Source organism: Zootoca vivipara, chromosome 5 (assembly GCF_963506605.1).
Source record: "Zootoca vivipara chromosome 5, rZooViv1.1, whole genome shotgun sequence".
Classification (NCBI taxonomy): domain Eukaryota; kingdom Metazoa; phylum Chordata; class Lepidosauria; order Squamata; family Lacertidae; genus Zootoca; species Zootoca vivipara.
The window spans coordinates 7,960,985-7,973,261 of NC_083280.1; the positions used below are offsets into that span (position 1 = coordinate 7,960,985).

Here is a 12,277-nt window from a genome sequence, read left to right on the forward strand (position 1 = left end):
AACCCAAAATACTTAGGGATCAAATGATGGAGACCCCTTTGCTCAGCCCAGCTAAGGAGGATACTAATTGCTTCTTTCCAATCCGGATGGATCAGGGGGTTATTCTGAGGCTAGGCTCCCCAGCTCTCCCAAATTATTGTTGCTTAGGCCCCAGACTCCATTTTTGGCATTACCGAATAGGAGACTGCACTTAAGTGTGTGCAGAGAGTGCTATTTCTCTCAGCCCTTAAGCACAGCCAACTCCCATATAAATAGGACCAGGTTGCAATAACCTTTAGGCTTCATTTCTGCACTGAGCAGAAGCAAAGACATATTTTGGGAGAGGGGTGTAACCCTGTGGACATTGTCTGTTAGGGTTCACCTCCCCAACCAGAGGGGGCCCAGCTGAGAGAGCTGTCCCTACTCTTCTCACTCCCCAGACCCTGCAAAGCAGACCCTTCCCAAACAGCTCCTTCTGTAGAGATATGGGAAGCAGGATAGGTTGGTGGAGGATGTCAGCTGGGGGCCACTCCTTCCTCAGAAAACTCCTCCCGCTTATCCATTTGCAACTGGCCACAGCATTTAGGCAGGTGGAACTGAATGCTCTGGGCACAAGCTCTCACAGGCTGGTTGGTGTTCATTGTGCCTGGTAGGGTGGGATACAAGGAGACCAACAGTAGGTGGCGCCATAGCCAATGACAGGCAGAGGAGCCAACTCAACACTGTCCTCCTCCTGGTGTTCTATGAGGGTGACACTGAGACTGAGAAGGAAACTGGCAGCCAGGCAATTAATCAGCATTTCACTGTGAAATTCTCCTACCTATTTTTGTATGCGATTTAGCCTAACAGACATGCATTTTTGCACACACAAAAATCCCCCATATAATGAATTTGTGCACATTATTTTCACTAGTGTGTGCATTTTTATGCAAACGTTTCTCTAGCATGCGTGTGCATAAAAATGCATATATTAGTAAAAAGATTTGGAAACTGTTTTCTCCAGGTCACTCCACACATCTCTCAGGGCCATTTGATGTGGATACACTTTCATTCAGGTCTTTGGTGGGGGTTTTTTTGTAGCCAGCCAAAAATCACAACATAAACCACAAAAAGCAAACAAGGCAATCCTAGAGTGCAAGTTAAAACATCACTTTCAGCCTTGCAAATTCTCAAAATTTGAAATTGTGAAGTTCACCAGATCATTTAGATTGGATCATTTAGATTGGCAGGCCACACTATTTTGGGTTTTAAAAAATACACCAAAAAGCACAGACATAACTTTTTCACTGCTAGCTTGTATAAAGCTATCCTCCAGGCAACAAACTTGTCTATATTGGCCAGCAAAAATCTGGTTTTAAAACAGCCTGATTGACCTTCTTAAAAAATTCTGGAATGAGCAGAGGAATCTATCCCAGGTGACTTCTGATCTATCGCAAGGTGTTTAAGAGGGGTGTGTGTGTGTTAATAGCCACAGTGGTATGGTGGTTAAGAGCGGTAGACTCGTAATCTGGGGAACCGGGTTCGTGTCTCCGCTCCTCCACATGCAGCTGCTGCGTGACCTTGGGCTAGTCACACTTCTTTGAAGTCTCTCAGCCCCACCCACCTCACAGAGTGTTTGTTGTGGGGGAGGAAGGGAAAGGAGAATGTTAGCCACTTTGAGACTCCTTCGGGTAGTGATAAAGCAGGATATCAAATCCAAACTCTTCTTCTTCTTCTCTAATAAATTACTAGGCGATCCTCATGGTCTCTTCCAGCTCTACAACTCTATGATTCTAAAACCAACGCTTTTGTGGTTGGATTTTATTTTAATATACCAAGCTGGGGATCTGGAACTCTTCGTATACTCAAGAGTCCATTTTGGTATCCTTACCTCCAATCGGAGCAGCAAAACAGCAGCCAACACCCACAGCACAGGCAGCTGCCAGCATCTCGATATTGCGGGACTCGTTCTGCAAAAGAAGCCCAAAGGGCACAAAATCCATGAGAAGCAGGTCTGAAGGGGTGGGTGGGTGACTTCCCCTTGTCCAGTTCAGAGAAGGGGCTCTTTAAGAACCAGGTTAATTCAAAGGAACGGGCACCCGTTCTGGATCAGCGCCGTGGCACCCCTGAAAAACTAGCCCCACAAAATTGACATGTTTCATCAGAGAAAAGCCATTGTTAACATTTGTTAAAGCTTGGAAACCTCTCATGGACTTTTTGCACAAAAAACAAATGATGATATCTGCATTTGAGGATTGAACATTTGTTTATAGAAAGTGGCTTTGTTGGGAGTTATGTTAGACTGGATGAAGAAAATATTGTTTTATATAGATTGTTTTATATAGACAGATGAAGAATTGGAAGTTCTTTCTTTTCTGAATCTTATTTTTCTGTCTTTCTCTTTTAACCAATTTCCTACTCTTCTTAAAAATTTCTTTCTTTTTCTTTCTCTATTTCCTTCTGCCCACTCCCCTCCCTTTTGTGTTTTTTTACTGTATCTAGATAAAAGTTTTGGTTTGGTTAAGAAAAGAGAAAAGATATAAAGTTTTGTATTTTTCTCTATAAACCTTAATAATTTTTTATTTTTTAAAAAATGAAAAACTTGCCCCACCATCTGAAAGCTCCTGCTTGATACGTCTCCTGTGCTTCTCGACTCCTGCAACAAGAACCTCTGCCCAGAAGTTCTCCAAACTGGTGCTCTCACCCCCTCAGCACCTTGCAGCCCTAATACTAATACTAATGTTATTATTTATATCCTGCCCATCTGGCTGGGTTTCCCCAACCACTCTGGGTGGCTTCCAGCAAATATAAAAACATACTAAAACATCAAACGTTAAAATCTTCCAGGTACAGAAGATTTTGAAAGTTTTTTGAAAGTTTGTAGTCCTTTATCTCCTTGACATCTGATGGGAGGGCGTTTTCAGGCTTCAGGGAATCGGATCTGTCTCCCAGTGACAGTGATTAAGAAGATCAAGCAAAAAGAGTGTTCTTACCAGAGTTTCTTTCATACTCACAGCAAGAAACAAAGGAATGCATATCTCTCTCTAAAAAAAACGGTGTTGCTCCCAGTAAAGTTCACCCCCTCTGCCCCCATTCTTCTATGTCACTCCTACATCGGGGGTAATCTGAGCTTGCTGTCGCTGTGTTTTCTGTTCTATCACTCTCAGAGCCCGTCTAGTCCTGGCTGAAGGGGCCCCAGGAATGCTGTCCAAAGACAGTGAATCTGCCAGCTGTCTCTCTCCTGGTGTTTGCTCTTTTAGCCCCAGGACTTCCTAGCTTTTCCCCTCTGGACTATATCCCTCTGCAAACCACTGTTCTAAATCAGTACTGTCCTCCTGCCCTTGGGAAGGTTCAGAAAAAGGGGGGGGCGGCTCCCACCATTCCTTTCTCAGTCCAGTCCCTGACAAGCATTCCACAGGGAGGGCACCACCACCAAGAAGGCTCTGTGAGGGGCTTCCATGAGATCCTCACACCTCAGCACTTTGCAACCCCATGCGTCTCACCTCATAGATGCCACCGAAGAGTGAGAGGAACTTGCTGAGGAGGGCGGCACACATGCTGGCGATGTGGACGAATGGTCCCTGTGTGGGAAAGGGAAAAAGGAGTCAGCGAGCTGGCTGTACCTGCCCCACAACACACAGACCCTTTGAGAACCAAGCAGCAGCAGCAGGTTCAAGGAGGGGGACATCTCCTGTTGCCCCATACCCCCGGAACTCTTCCTCCAAGAAGTCCTCAATATGGTCAGTCTTGCCCCCATCCTGTGTGCCCCACCTGGCTGTTTCTCAACAGCACCACTGGACCCCCACCCACCACTCACCTCTTTGCCCAAGGGCATCCCACTGCCCAGGGCACACGTCAGGCCAATCACTTTGGCCACAAATGTCTTGAGGGTAAGGTACTCTTTCAGCACCACGCCCCGGAGAATTGTCTTCATTTCAGGGATTCCAGAGCCTGGGGGAGAGAGAGAGAGAGAGAGAGAGAGAGAGAGAGAGAGAGAGAGAGAGAGAGAGAGAGAGAGAGAGAGAGAGAGAGATGGAGGGTGGGAAAGGCACAAGAAGAGGGAGCTTCTCTGTATACAGAGAAATAAATGGAAAGCTGTGGTCCTCCGGATGTCGATGAGCTACAGCATCTATCATCCCTGGCCACTAGTCACGTTGGCTCAGAATGATGGGAGTTGGAAGCCCATAAACACCCGAAGAACCACAGGCTTCCCACCCCCTGCTCTTCCGACTGCAAAATAAGTGACCTCTGTGAAGAAGAGGTCCCTCTGGTTAGAGGCAGGGCACGCAGTGTGCAAGTAAATCAGATTCAGTCAGTTCACACGGAAATGAAAGTCCAATATGGAAATTTCCAAGGTCTGGAACACTGAAGCTTTTTGCAGAGGTAATATTGCGCCCCCTCCATACCCGAGTACAAAATGAATTGGGTGTGGGGCGAGGAACACTTTGGCAGGAAAGGTTGCTTTCATAAGCCCCTTGAAAATGATACCTTTTGTACCAACAGGAATCCACTATCCCTGGACTCACCTACAGCTTGCGGAGCCAAGATCTGAGTGAAGCCGGCTGAAAAGGTGATGAGGACCACAGGGTAAGTGACCCAGGCCATGTACTGGAGGAAGATGTTGGCATCCAAACCCCCATACATCCACTTCTGGGCTGCACAGAGACAGAAAAGGGGAGGGTGCTTGTGTAAGGTGTGCAAGGGGGACATTCTCGCTTGTTAAGCCCGGGATGAGAATCCTTTCTCTCTGCTGAAGGCAGCTATAGCATCAAAAGGGCGCCTTTTCAGGAGGCCAAAGGAAAAAGCAGGTGGGATTTTTGCAGGTGATGCTCACTCTCCGCTCCAGCTGCATCAACTAAGGACCAAGCCTAATATCTTGGCTTCCTAGTGGTGCAGCAATGAAACTGCTAGCGTATTTGCAAAGCTAAGCTGGGGCCAGTAGGCTTTCAAATTGGATGGGGGACTGCATGTTGAGATCAGGAGGTTGAATTAGATGATCCCTCAGAGTCCTTTCCAACTCTATGATTTTAAAAGAGAAAGGGTGAGGGTGAATATTCAGGGGATAAAAAAGATGCTCCACTGAAGTCAAGAACAGGCATCAGTAGAAAGGGGGTATGCAGGCAAAACTTCTATATCTTTATGCCCTTATTTTCCAATCTCTCTCTGCCCAGGACTTTTGTTCTTTCAGTTCTACCATTTGCTATCTGGCCCCCCAAGTCTTCTCCTTCCTTAAAATGACTCCAACTTTCCTCCCTTTCATGCCAAGGGCCTTGGACCCCATGGAGAACAGCCGATTCATGGCCCTGTGGGTTGGTGCAGCTGGCCGGCCCATCCAGTTGACAGAGGGGAGCACCAGCCTTCCTCTCGATGTCACCGTGGGTCAGCACTTTCCTTACCTTGCAGGCAGGTGGCGATGGCAAAATCCATGGCCCAGCTCACTAGGGCCATAAGCAACCCCAAGAGGATCAGGAAGATCCAGTCCTCGCCCACCTTGGAGATGAGGAACTTTTGGCACCGCACAGTGCAGACTGCAGGAAGAGGAAGAAGGGATGGAGAACAAGGGCCATGAATGTATAAATAACTAAAAAAACAAAATACTTTCTGTATAAACTGGGGCTGCCAACAGCGGGTGCAAGGGGGACCTTGAGCGCCCCCTCCCAAGCACTCCCCCCTTGGTCACGAGGCACAGATTTCCCACCTTGGTTTTCAGTAAAACCTTATCTTACCTTGTGGTCAGGTTAAAGCTTACTGGGAAATGATATACAGTGGTACCTCGCAAGACGAAATTAATTCGTTCTGCGAGTCGCTTCGTATAGCAAAAATTTCATCTTGTGAAGCAAAAATTTCATCTTGTGATGCACGGTTTACCATTTACCTGGTCTACCCATTTAATTAATGCGTTCCTATTCGTCTTGCGAAGCGCAGCCATAGGAAACTTCGTCTTGCGAGACGCCTCGCGCAACGCAAAACGCTTTCGTCTTGCGAGTTTTTCGTTGCACGAGGCATTCGTCTTGCGGGGTACCACTGTCTAATGAATTGGAAAAGATGTTCAAAATAACTTTTATTTTTTAAAAAGAACCCAGAAGCTTTTCTTTGGGGAATCACAGGGACAGAACTGCCTAAATTGTACAGAAATTTATTCATGTATTCACAGCAGCAAGAATGCTACTTGCTCAAAAATGGAAAGAAGCAGAAGCCCCAGCAAAGGGAAAAACTTATGGGATATGCAGAAATGGCAAAACTTACCAGAAGAATAAGAAATCAAGATAACAAACTCTTTATAAAAGAATGGAAATGGTTTATTGAATATTTACAGATAAATCGTAAACAGGTTAAAACATTAGCAGGATTATTGTGATAACCTGCAGTATTATAAGAGTACATATTTACAGTAGGTAATTAAATGAGTAAACTAAATTAATTTGGATATGCAGAAGATATTAAAAAATGAAATTAAGGAACCGCAGAAAGAGGGGGAAGGAAGTCAAATTTTGAAATGTTAAATGAATTGTAAAATTAATGAAATGTATAAATTTGAAAAGTATAAATAAAAAACTTTTTCCAAACAAGATTCTCAGTAAAACCAACCCACTGTTGAGCGGCCTTCAAACATTAATCCCAGTGCACGTGTTCAGCTACTGATCTTTGCCACATGTACAATTCGTGGACACACAGTGACGGAGATGTGCCAAGCCTCTGCAAACACGGTGGTGCACACCACAAATAAGCACGGTGTTTGCTCCTAATCCTTAGATTGCAGCTTGCTGGGGTGTTGTGCAAACTCAGCAGCCCAAATTTGTCTCCCTTTCCTTTCCTTTCTTTACTGTTTTAAAACCCCCAGTTATTTTTCAAGCGGGGGGGGGGGGGGAGGGAAGGAAAACATTTATATTTTTAGACGTTTCCGTGAAACTGAATTGTTTTGATTAGAGTAACGACACACATTCAAGAGCTGAAAAGGGACCGCTTGTCTCAGCAGAGACGGCAAAGCCAACAGCCCATACGGGGGTGGGGGTGGGGGAATCCATCAATGAGTGTGAATAAGGAGCTGCATTTTAAGAACCACAAATAAAAGCTTTGGGTCAGCCTGAACAATGATTGGCAAACCTGCCTCGGCCAACTGGAACACAAGACTCTGTCGCCAATTTGGAACTCTGCACGGAAGCTTGTTACATAACCACACAAACATGCACCCATGTGTCCCCTAATGCTCACATAAAGAGCTTCATCAATACATTACTTTTGGAGTCAGCCACAGTGCTTGCTTTCTCTAGAAGCAATCACAATTAGCATCAGTGCGGACCGGTAGCTCCCTCCAGTGGAGACTTGAGAGCTGTCCTAAATGCAGTTCCTGCCCCCCCCCCCCCCCGCCAATATTCTCTTTTTTGCTTCGCTAAAAGAAACAGCTTGTTCCTCCACGCCCCAAACCTATAACATTACCCCCCCAAACAAGACATCTGTTTGTACAAACAAACAGCAAAAAACAGCTTGCTTCCTTGCAAAAAACAACAACAGACAAGTTAGCAAAGGCATTAGAGCACACATAGCCAAAAACTGATAATAAAACACAATTCCTATTTTAACCCAATAATAATAATAATAATAATTTATTATTTATACCCTGCCCATCTGGCTGAGTTCCCCCAGCCACTCTGGGCGGCTTCCAACAAAACATTAAAATACAGAAATCAAACATTAAAAGCTTCCCTAAACAGGGCTGCCTTGAGATGCCTTCTAAAGGTCTGGTAATTGTTATTCTCTTTGACCTCTGGTGGGAGGGCATTCCACAGGGTGGGTGCCACTACCGAGAAGGCCCTCTGGCTGGTTCCCTGTAACTTGGCTTCTCGTAGCGAGGGAACCGCCAGAAGACCCTCGGCGCTCGACCTCAGTGTCCGGGCAGAACGATGGGGGTGGAAACGCTCCTTCAGGTATACTGGACCGAGGCCGTTTAGGGCTTTAAAGTCAACACCAACACTTTGAATTGTGCTCGGAAACGTACTGGGAGCCAATGTAGGTCTTTCAGGACTGGTGTTATGTGGTCTCGGCGGCCGCTCCCAGTCACCAGTCTAGCTGCCGCATTCTGGGTTAGTTGTAGTTTCCGGGTCACCTTCAAAGGTAGCCCCACGTAGAGCGCATTGCAGTAGTCCAAGCGAGAGATAACTAGAGCATGCAGCACTCTGGCGAGACAGACCTGGACAGGTAGGGACTCAGCCTGCGTACCAGATGGAGCTGATAAACAGCTGCCCTGGACACAGAATTGACCTGTGCCTCCATGGACAGCTGTGAGTCCAAAATGACTCCCAGGCTGCGCACCTGGTCCTTCAGGGGCACAGTTACCCCATTCAGGACCAGGGAGTCCTCCACACCTGCCCGCCTCCTGTCCCCCACAAACAGTACCTCTGTCTTGTCAGGATTCAATCTCAATCTGTTAGCCGCCATCCATCCTCCAACCGCCTCCAAACACTCACACAGGACCTTCACCGCCTTCACTGGTTCTGATTTGAAAGAGAGGTAGAGCTGGGTATCATCTGCATACTGATGAACACCCAGCCCAAACCCCCTGATGATCTCTCCAGAACGGTAACAGCAGCTTCCTTTCAGGCAAGTTCCAGTCCAACAGGATCTCTTCAAGCCTTCCTCTTTCTCCTTGTTGCACACTCTCAGTCCCAGTTCTGCATCCCAGAGCAGCTTACATAGTCTCCCACATTTGGCAGCCTCAAATAGGGACTTGTGACATGTTGAAGCCAGGATGCAAGCCTCGGTACCAGAACTTAGTACAGTGGTACCTTGGTTCTCAAACTTAATCCATTCGACTCCCAAAACCATTCAAAAACAAAGGCGTGGCTTCCAATCGGCTGCTGGTACTTCCCGCATTCAAGTGAAAGCCGCATTGGACATTCGGCTTCCGAAAAACGTTCGCAAACTGGAACACTTACTTCCAGTCAGCTTATGTGGTGTGCGGGTTGCACAATCAGTGACACCGTGGCACAGCCTCTCCCCAGAGCCCACCCTGGGCCACCCCCAGCTCCCACTCACATTGAGGGTCACGTCCCGGCGACTACTGGGAGCTGCTCCATGAGTATTGCAGCGCAGCTCCCATTTGCCAATCGCAGACACCACCGCCAAGCAACCATGTTGCTTGCCTAGAAGAGAAGCTTATGGCAGCAGTGCCAGAGGAAGTTCCCGGTCTGCCCCTGCTCTGTGCTTTGCTGTCCCCTGCAGGAGGCAGGGGGGAGCTGAGCTTGCCGAGCACCAGACAAAAGTTGGCTTTGTGCAGTTTATTGGCAAGTCTGATATTTTGAACCAGCAATTGCGACATGGATTTCAAACTGGTTTGCAACAATTTATCATTAAATCACCCAGACCTAGTCCCCACCCACTGCCCATCTCACGCAGAGCCCCTTTCCTTTGTTCCCCCTTAATGGCTCATCACCCAGGCTATCACCTTGGCAATGGAAGTTAGCCTGGCTTATATTTTAACACTTGCTGGATCCAGAAGTTAAAAGGAGCTTATATATAACCCTCAGTGAGAGAAGTGAAGTTACAGGGAACCAGGCAGAAGGCCTTCTTGGTAGTGGCGCTCATCTGTAGAATGCCCTCCCGTCAGATGTCAAGGAGATAAGTAACTACACAACTTTTAGAAGACATCTGAAGGCAGCCCTGTATTGGGAAGTTTTTTTTTAATGTTTGATGCTTTATTAAGTGTTTTATTATGTGTTGGAAGCCAGCCAGATGAGCGGGGTATAAATAATGAAATTATTATTATAATTATTTTTACTCCCCCCCCCCTGCAAAGCTCATAACAAGCGTTTAATAGCAGGGTAGACTTTGAAGCATTAAGGAAGTGTTTGAAGTTCCCTTCAAGTCGACACTAAAACTATAGTCATAAGACCGAATAAGTCTCAGCTCACTAAAACTAATCGGAACAGCTGCTTGACCCATCCGCTGTAAAAGGGCTGTAGGCTTTAAACTCAATCAACATTTCCCCAGTTGGGAATGAAGGGGAGCCTCGCACTGGACAACTTACTGAGTAGGCGCTGGCTCTCTTGGTCTCTGTGTCTACCTCAGAGCTCAACAAGGTTGTTGGAACGATAAAGGAGATTAGAACCATTAAGCACTCTGTATCTCCAGGACGCAGGTGGCGCTGTGGTGCAAACCACAGAGCCTAGGGCTTGCCGATTAGAAGGTCGGCAGTTTGTTATTCAGTCCCAGCTCCTGCCCACCTAGCAGTTTGAAAGCACGTCAAAGTGCAAGTAGATAAATAGGTACCGCTCCAGCGGGAAGGAAATGGCGTTTCCATGCGCTGCTCTGGTTCACCAGAAGCGGCTTAGTCATTCTGGCCACATGACCCGGGAAAACTGTTTGCGGACAAACGCCGGCTCCCTTGGCCTATAGAGCAAGATGAGCGCCGCAACCTCAGAGTCGTCCGCGACTGGACCCAACAGTCAGGGGTACCTTTACCTTTACCTTCAGGACATGGTTAGGACTCCCCATCAACACCACGCCTTGCTTTCAGTCTTATCTGCAGATTAAGGAGCAGGTTGTTTCTCAATGCTTCATTCAGATTTTACTGCTCTCAAACCAAGAGGTTGAGGGGGAAGAGAGCTATGAAAAAAGGGTTGAAACCAAGGGTACGTAATTTGCACCAGAGACTTAGGCCTGGACTGCAATACCTCAAGGATTGCCTCTTTCCATATGAATCTACCAGGACCCTGAGATTATCTTCTGAGGCCCTCCTTTGGGTGCCTCCTCCTCGAGAGGTCCAGAAGGTGGCAACACGAGAAGGGGCCTTCTCTGCAGTGGCTCCCCATCTGTGGAATGTCTTCCCAGGAAAGTCTGCCTGGTGCCTTCATTATGCACCTTTAAGCGCAAGGGAAAAACGTTCCTCTTTAACCAGGCTTTTGGTTGATCTGATTTACATCTCATGCCCTTTTAAAATGTCGAAATAAATAAAAAATTGTCCAGTTGCATATTAGAGACCAACTAAGTTTGTTCTGGGTATCATGCACACTTCTTCAGATACACTGAAACAAAAGTCACCAGACCCTGACTTCTGGTGACTTTTGTTTCAGTGTATCTGAAGAACTGTGCATGCACACGAAAGCTTAACCCAGAACAAACTTAGTTGGTCTCTAAGGTGCTACTGGACAATCTTTTATTTATTTCGACTGTGTCAGACCAACATGGCTACCACCTGAACCTTTTAAAATGCGTTTGGCTTTTTTTTGGGGGGGGGGTATTAGATTGTTGTTTTTAGTTTTATTATGTATTTTGTGGTTTTATATCTTGATTTTATTCTGTGAACCGCCCTGAGATCCCCAGGTATAGGCCGAATAACAACAACAACAACAACAACAACAACAACAACAACAACAACAACAACAACAACAACAGTGTGTGGAGCACCCTGCTTTATGGTAGTGAGTTGTGGGCAACTTACACTCGCCAGGAGTGCTAGAAGCTCCAGCGGATCTCTCCCAAGTGAGTGACACCGATTTACCACCTCTATCGCTTCCATATCACGATCAAGGGATAGAAGCAAGAGGTAGCGACATTATCCGCATGCTAATGAAAGTTGACTCCCAACCTCTGGCTGCTGGAGGCAAGAAATAACCTGGTGGCCCTCAGCCAATCTTTTGGCAGTAGATGTCCAACCTGGAGGACCAATGAGACCATGGAAGGGGTGAGGGTAGGCAGGCTCTAGCCCACAGGAAGTGACATAAACCCAGCTGATCAGTATAAAATGGCAGGCCCTTCGTGGGACCAGAGAGAGAAAGAGAATCAAGGGATAGAAGCAATAGGTAGTGCCATCATTGGCATGCTAAAATGACAGACGCTTCATGGGACCAGAGAGAGAAAGAGAGAGAGAAGGTATCTTGCCAAGCCAGCCTGACAAACACTAGACCGACCCTAGAACTTCTGGGCATCCAATGAAGCTGAATGCTGGAAGATTCAGGGCAGCCCAAAGAAAATAATGCTTCACAGAGCACGTTGTTAACTTTATGGAACTCTCTTCCAGGGGAGGCAATGATGGCGACCCACCTAGTTGGCTTTGAAAGAGGATTTGGCCAATTCACGGAGGAGGAGAGGGCTATTGACAGCTACTAGCCACAATGCCTCTACTAGCTCTGCCTTCCATAGTTGGAGGCAGCAATGCTTCTGAATACTAGTTTCTGGAAACTGTGGGAGGGGAGAGTTGCTCTTGTGCTCAGATCCTACTTGTGGGTTTCCCTCAGGGATCTGGTTGGTCACACCAAGAGCAGGATGCTGGACTAGATGGGCCACTGGCCTGATCCAGCAGGCTCTTCATACATGCTTAAGC

General features: G+C 46.9%; 1 protein-coding gene across 3 annotated transcripts in view; it reads right to left on the reverse strand.

Moving 5' to 3' along the window:
• Positions 1–12,277, reverse strand: part of CLCN2 (chloride voltage-gated channel 2) — a 76,825-nt gene that overhangs the window by 34,970 nt on the left and 29,578 nt on the right. For all 3 annotated transcript variants that reach the window (XM_060274340.1, XM_035133465.2, XM_035133464.2), the window contains exons 3-7: positions 5,355–5,486; positions 4,485–4,613; positions 3,776–3,909; positions 3,462–3,539; positions 1,850–1,928 (exon numbers count right to left, since the gene is read on the reverse strand). In XM_060274340.1, coding sequence (XP_060130323.1) covers positions 1,850–1,928; positions 3,462–3,539; positions 3,776–3,909; positions 4,485–4,613; positions 5,355–5,486 — 552 coding nt within the window. The remainder of the gene's footprint in view (positions 1–1,849; positions 1,929–3,461; positions 3,540–3,775; positions 3,910–4,484; positions 4,614–5,354; positions 5,487–12,277) is intronic.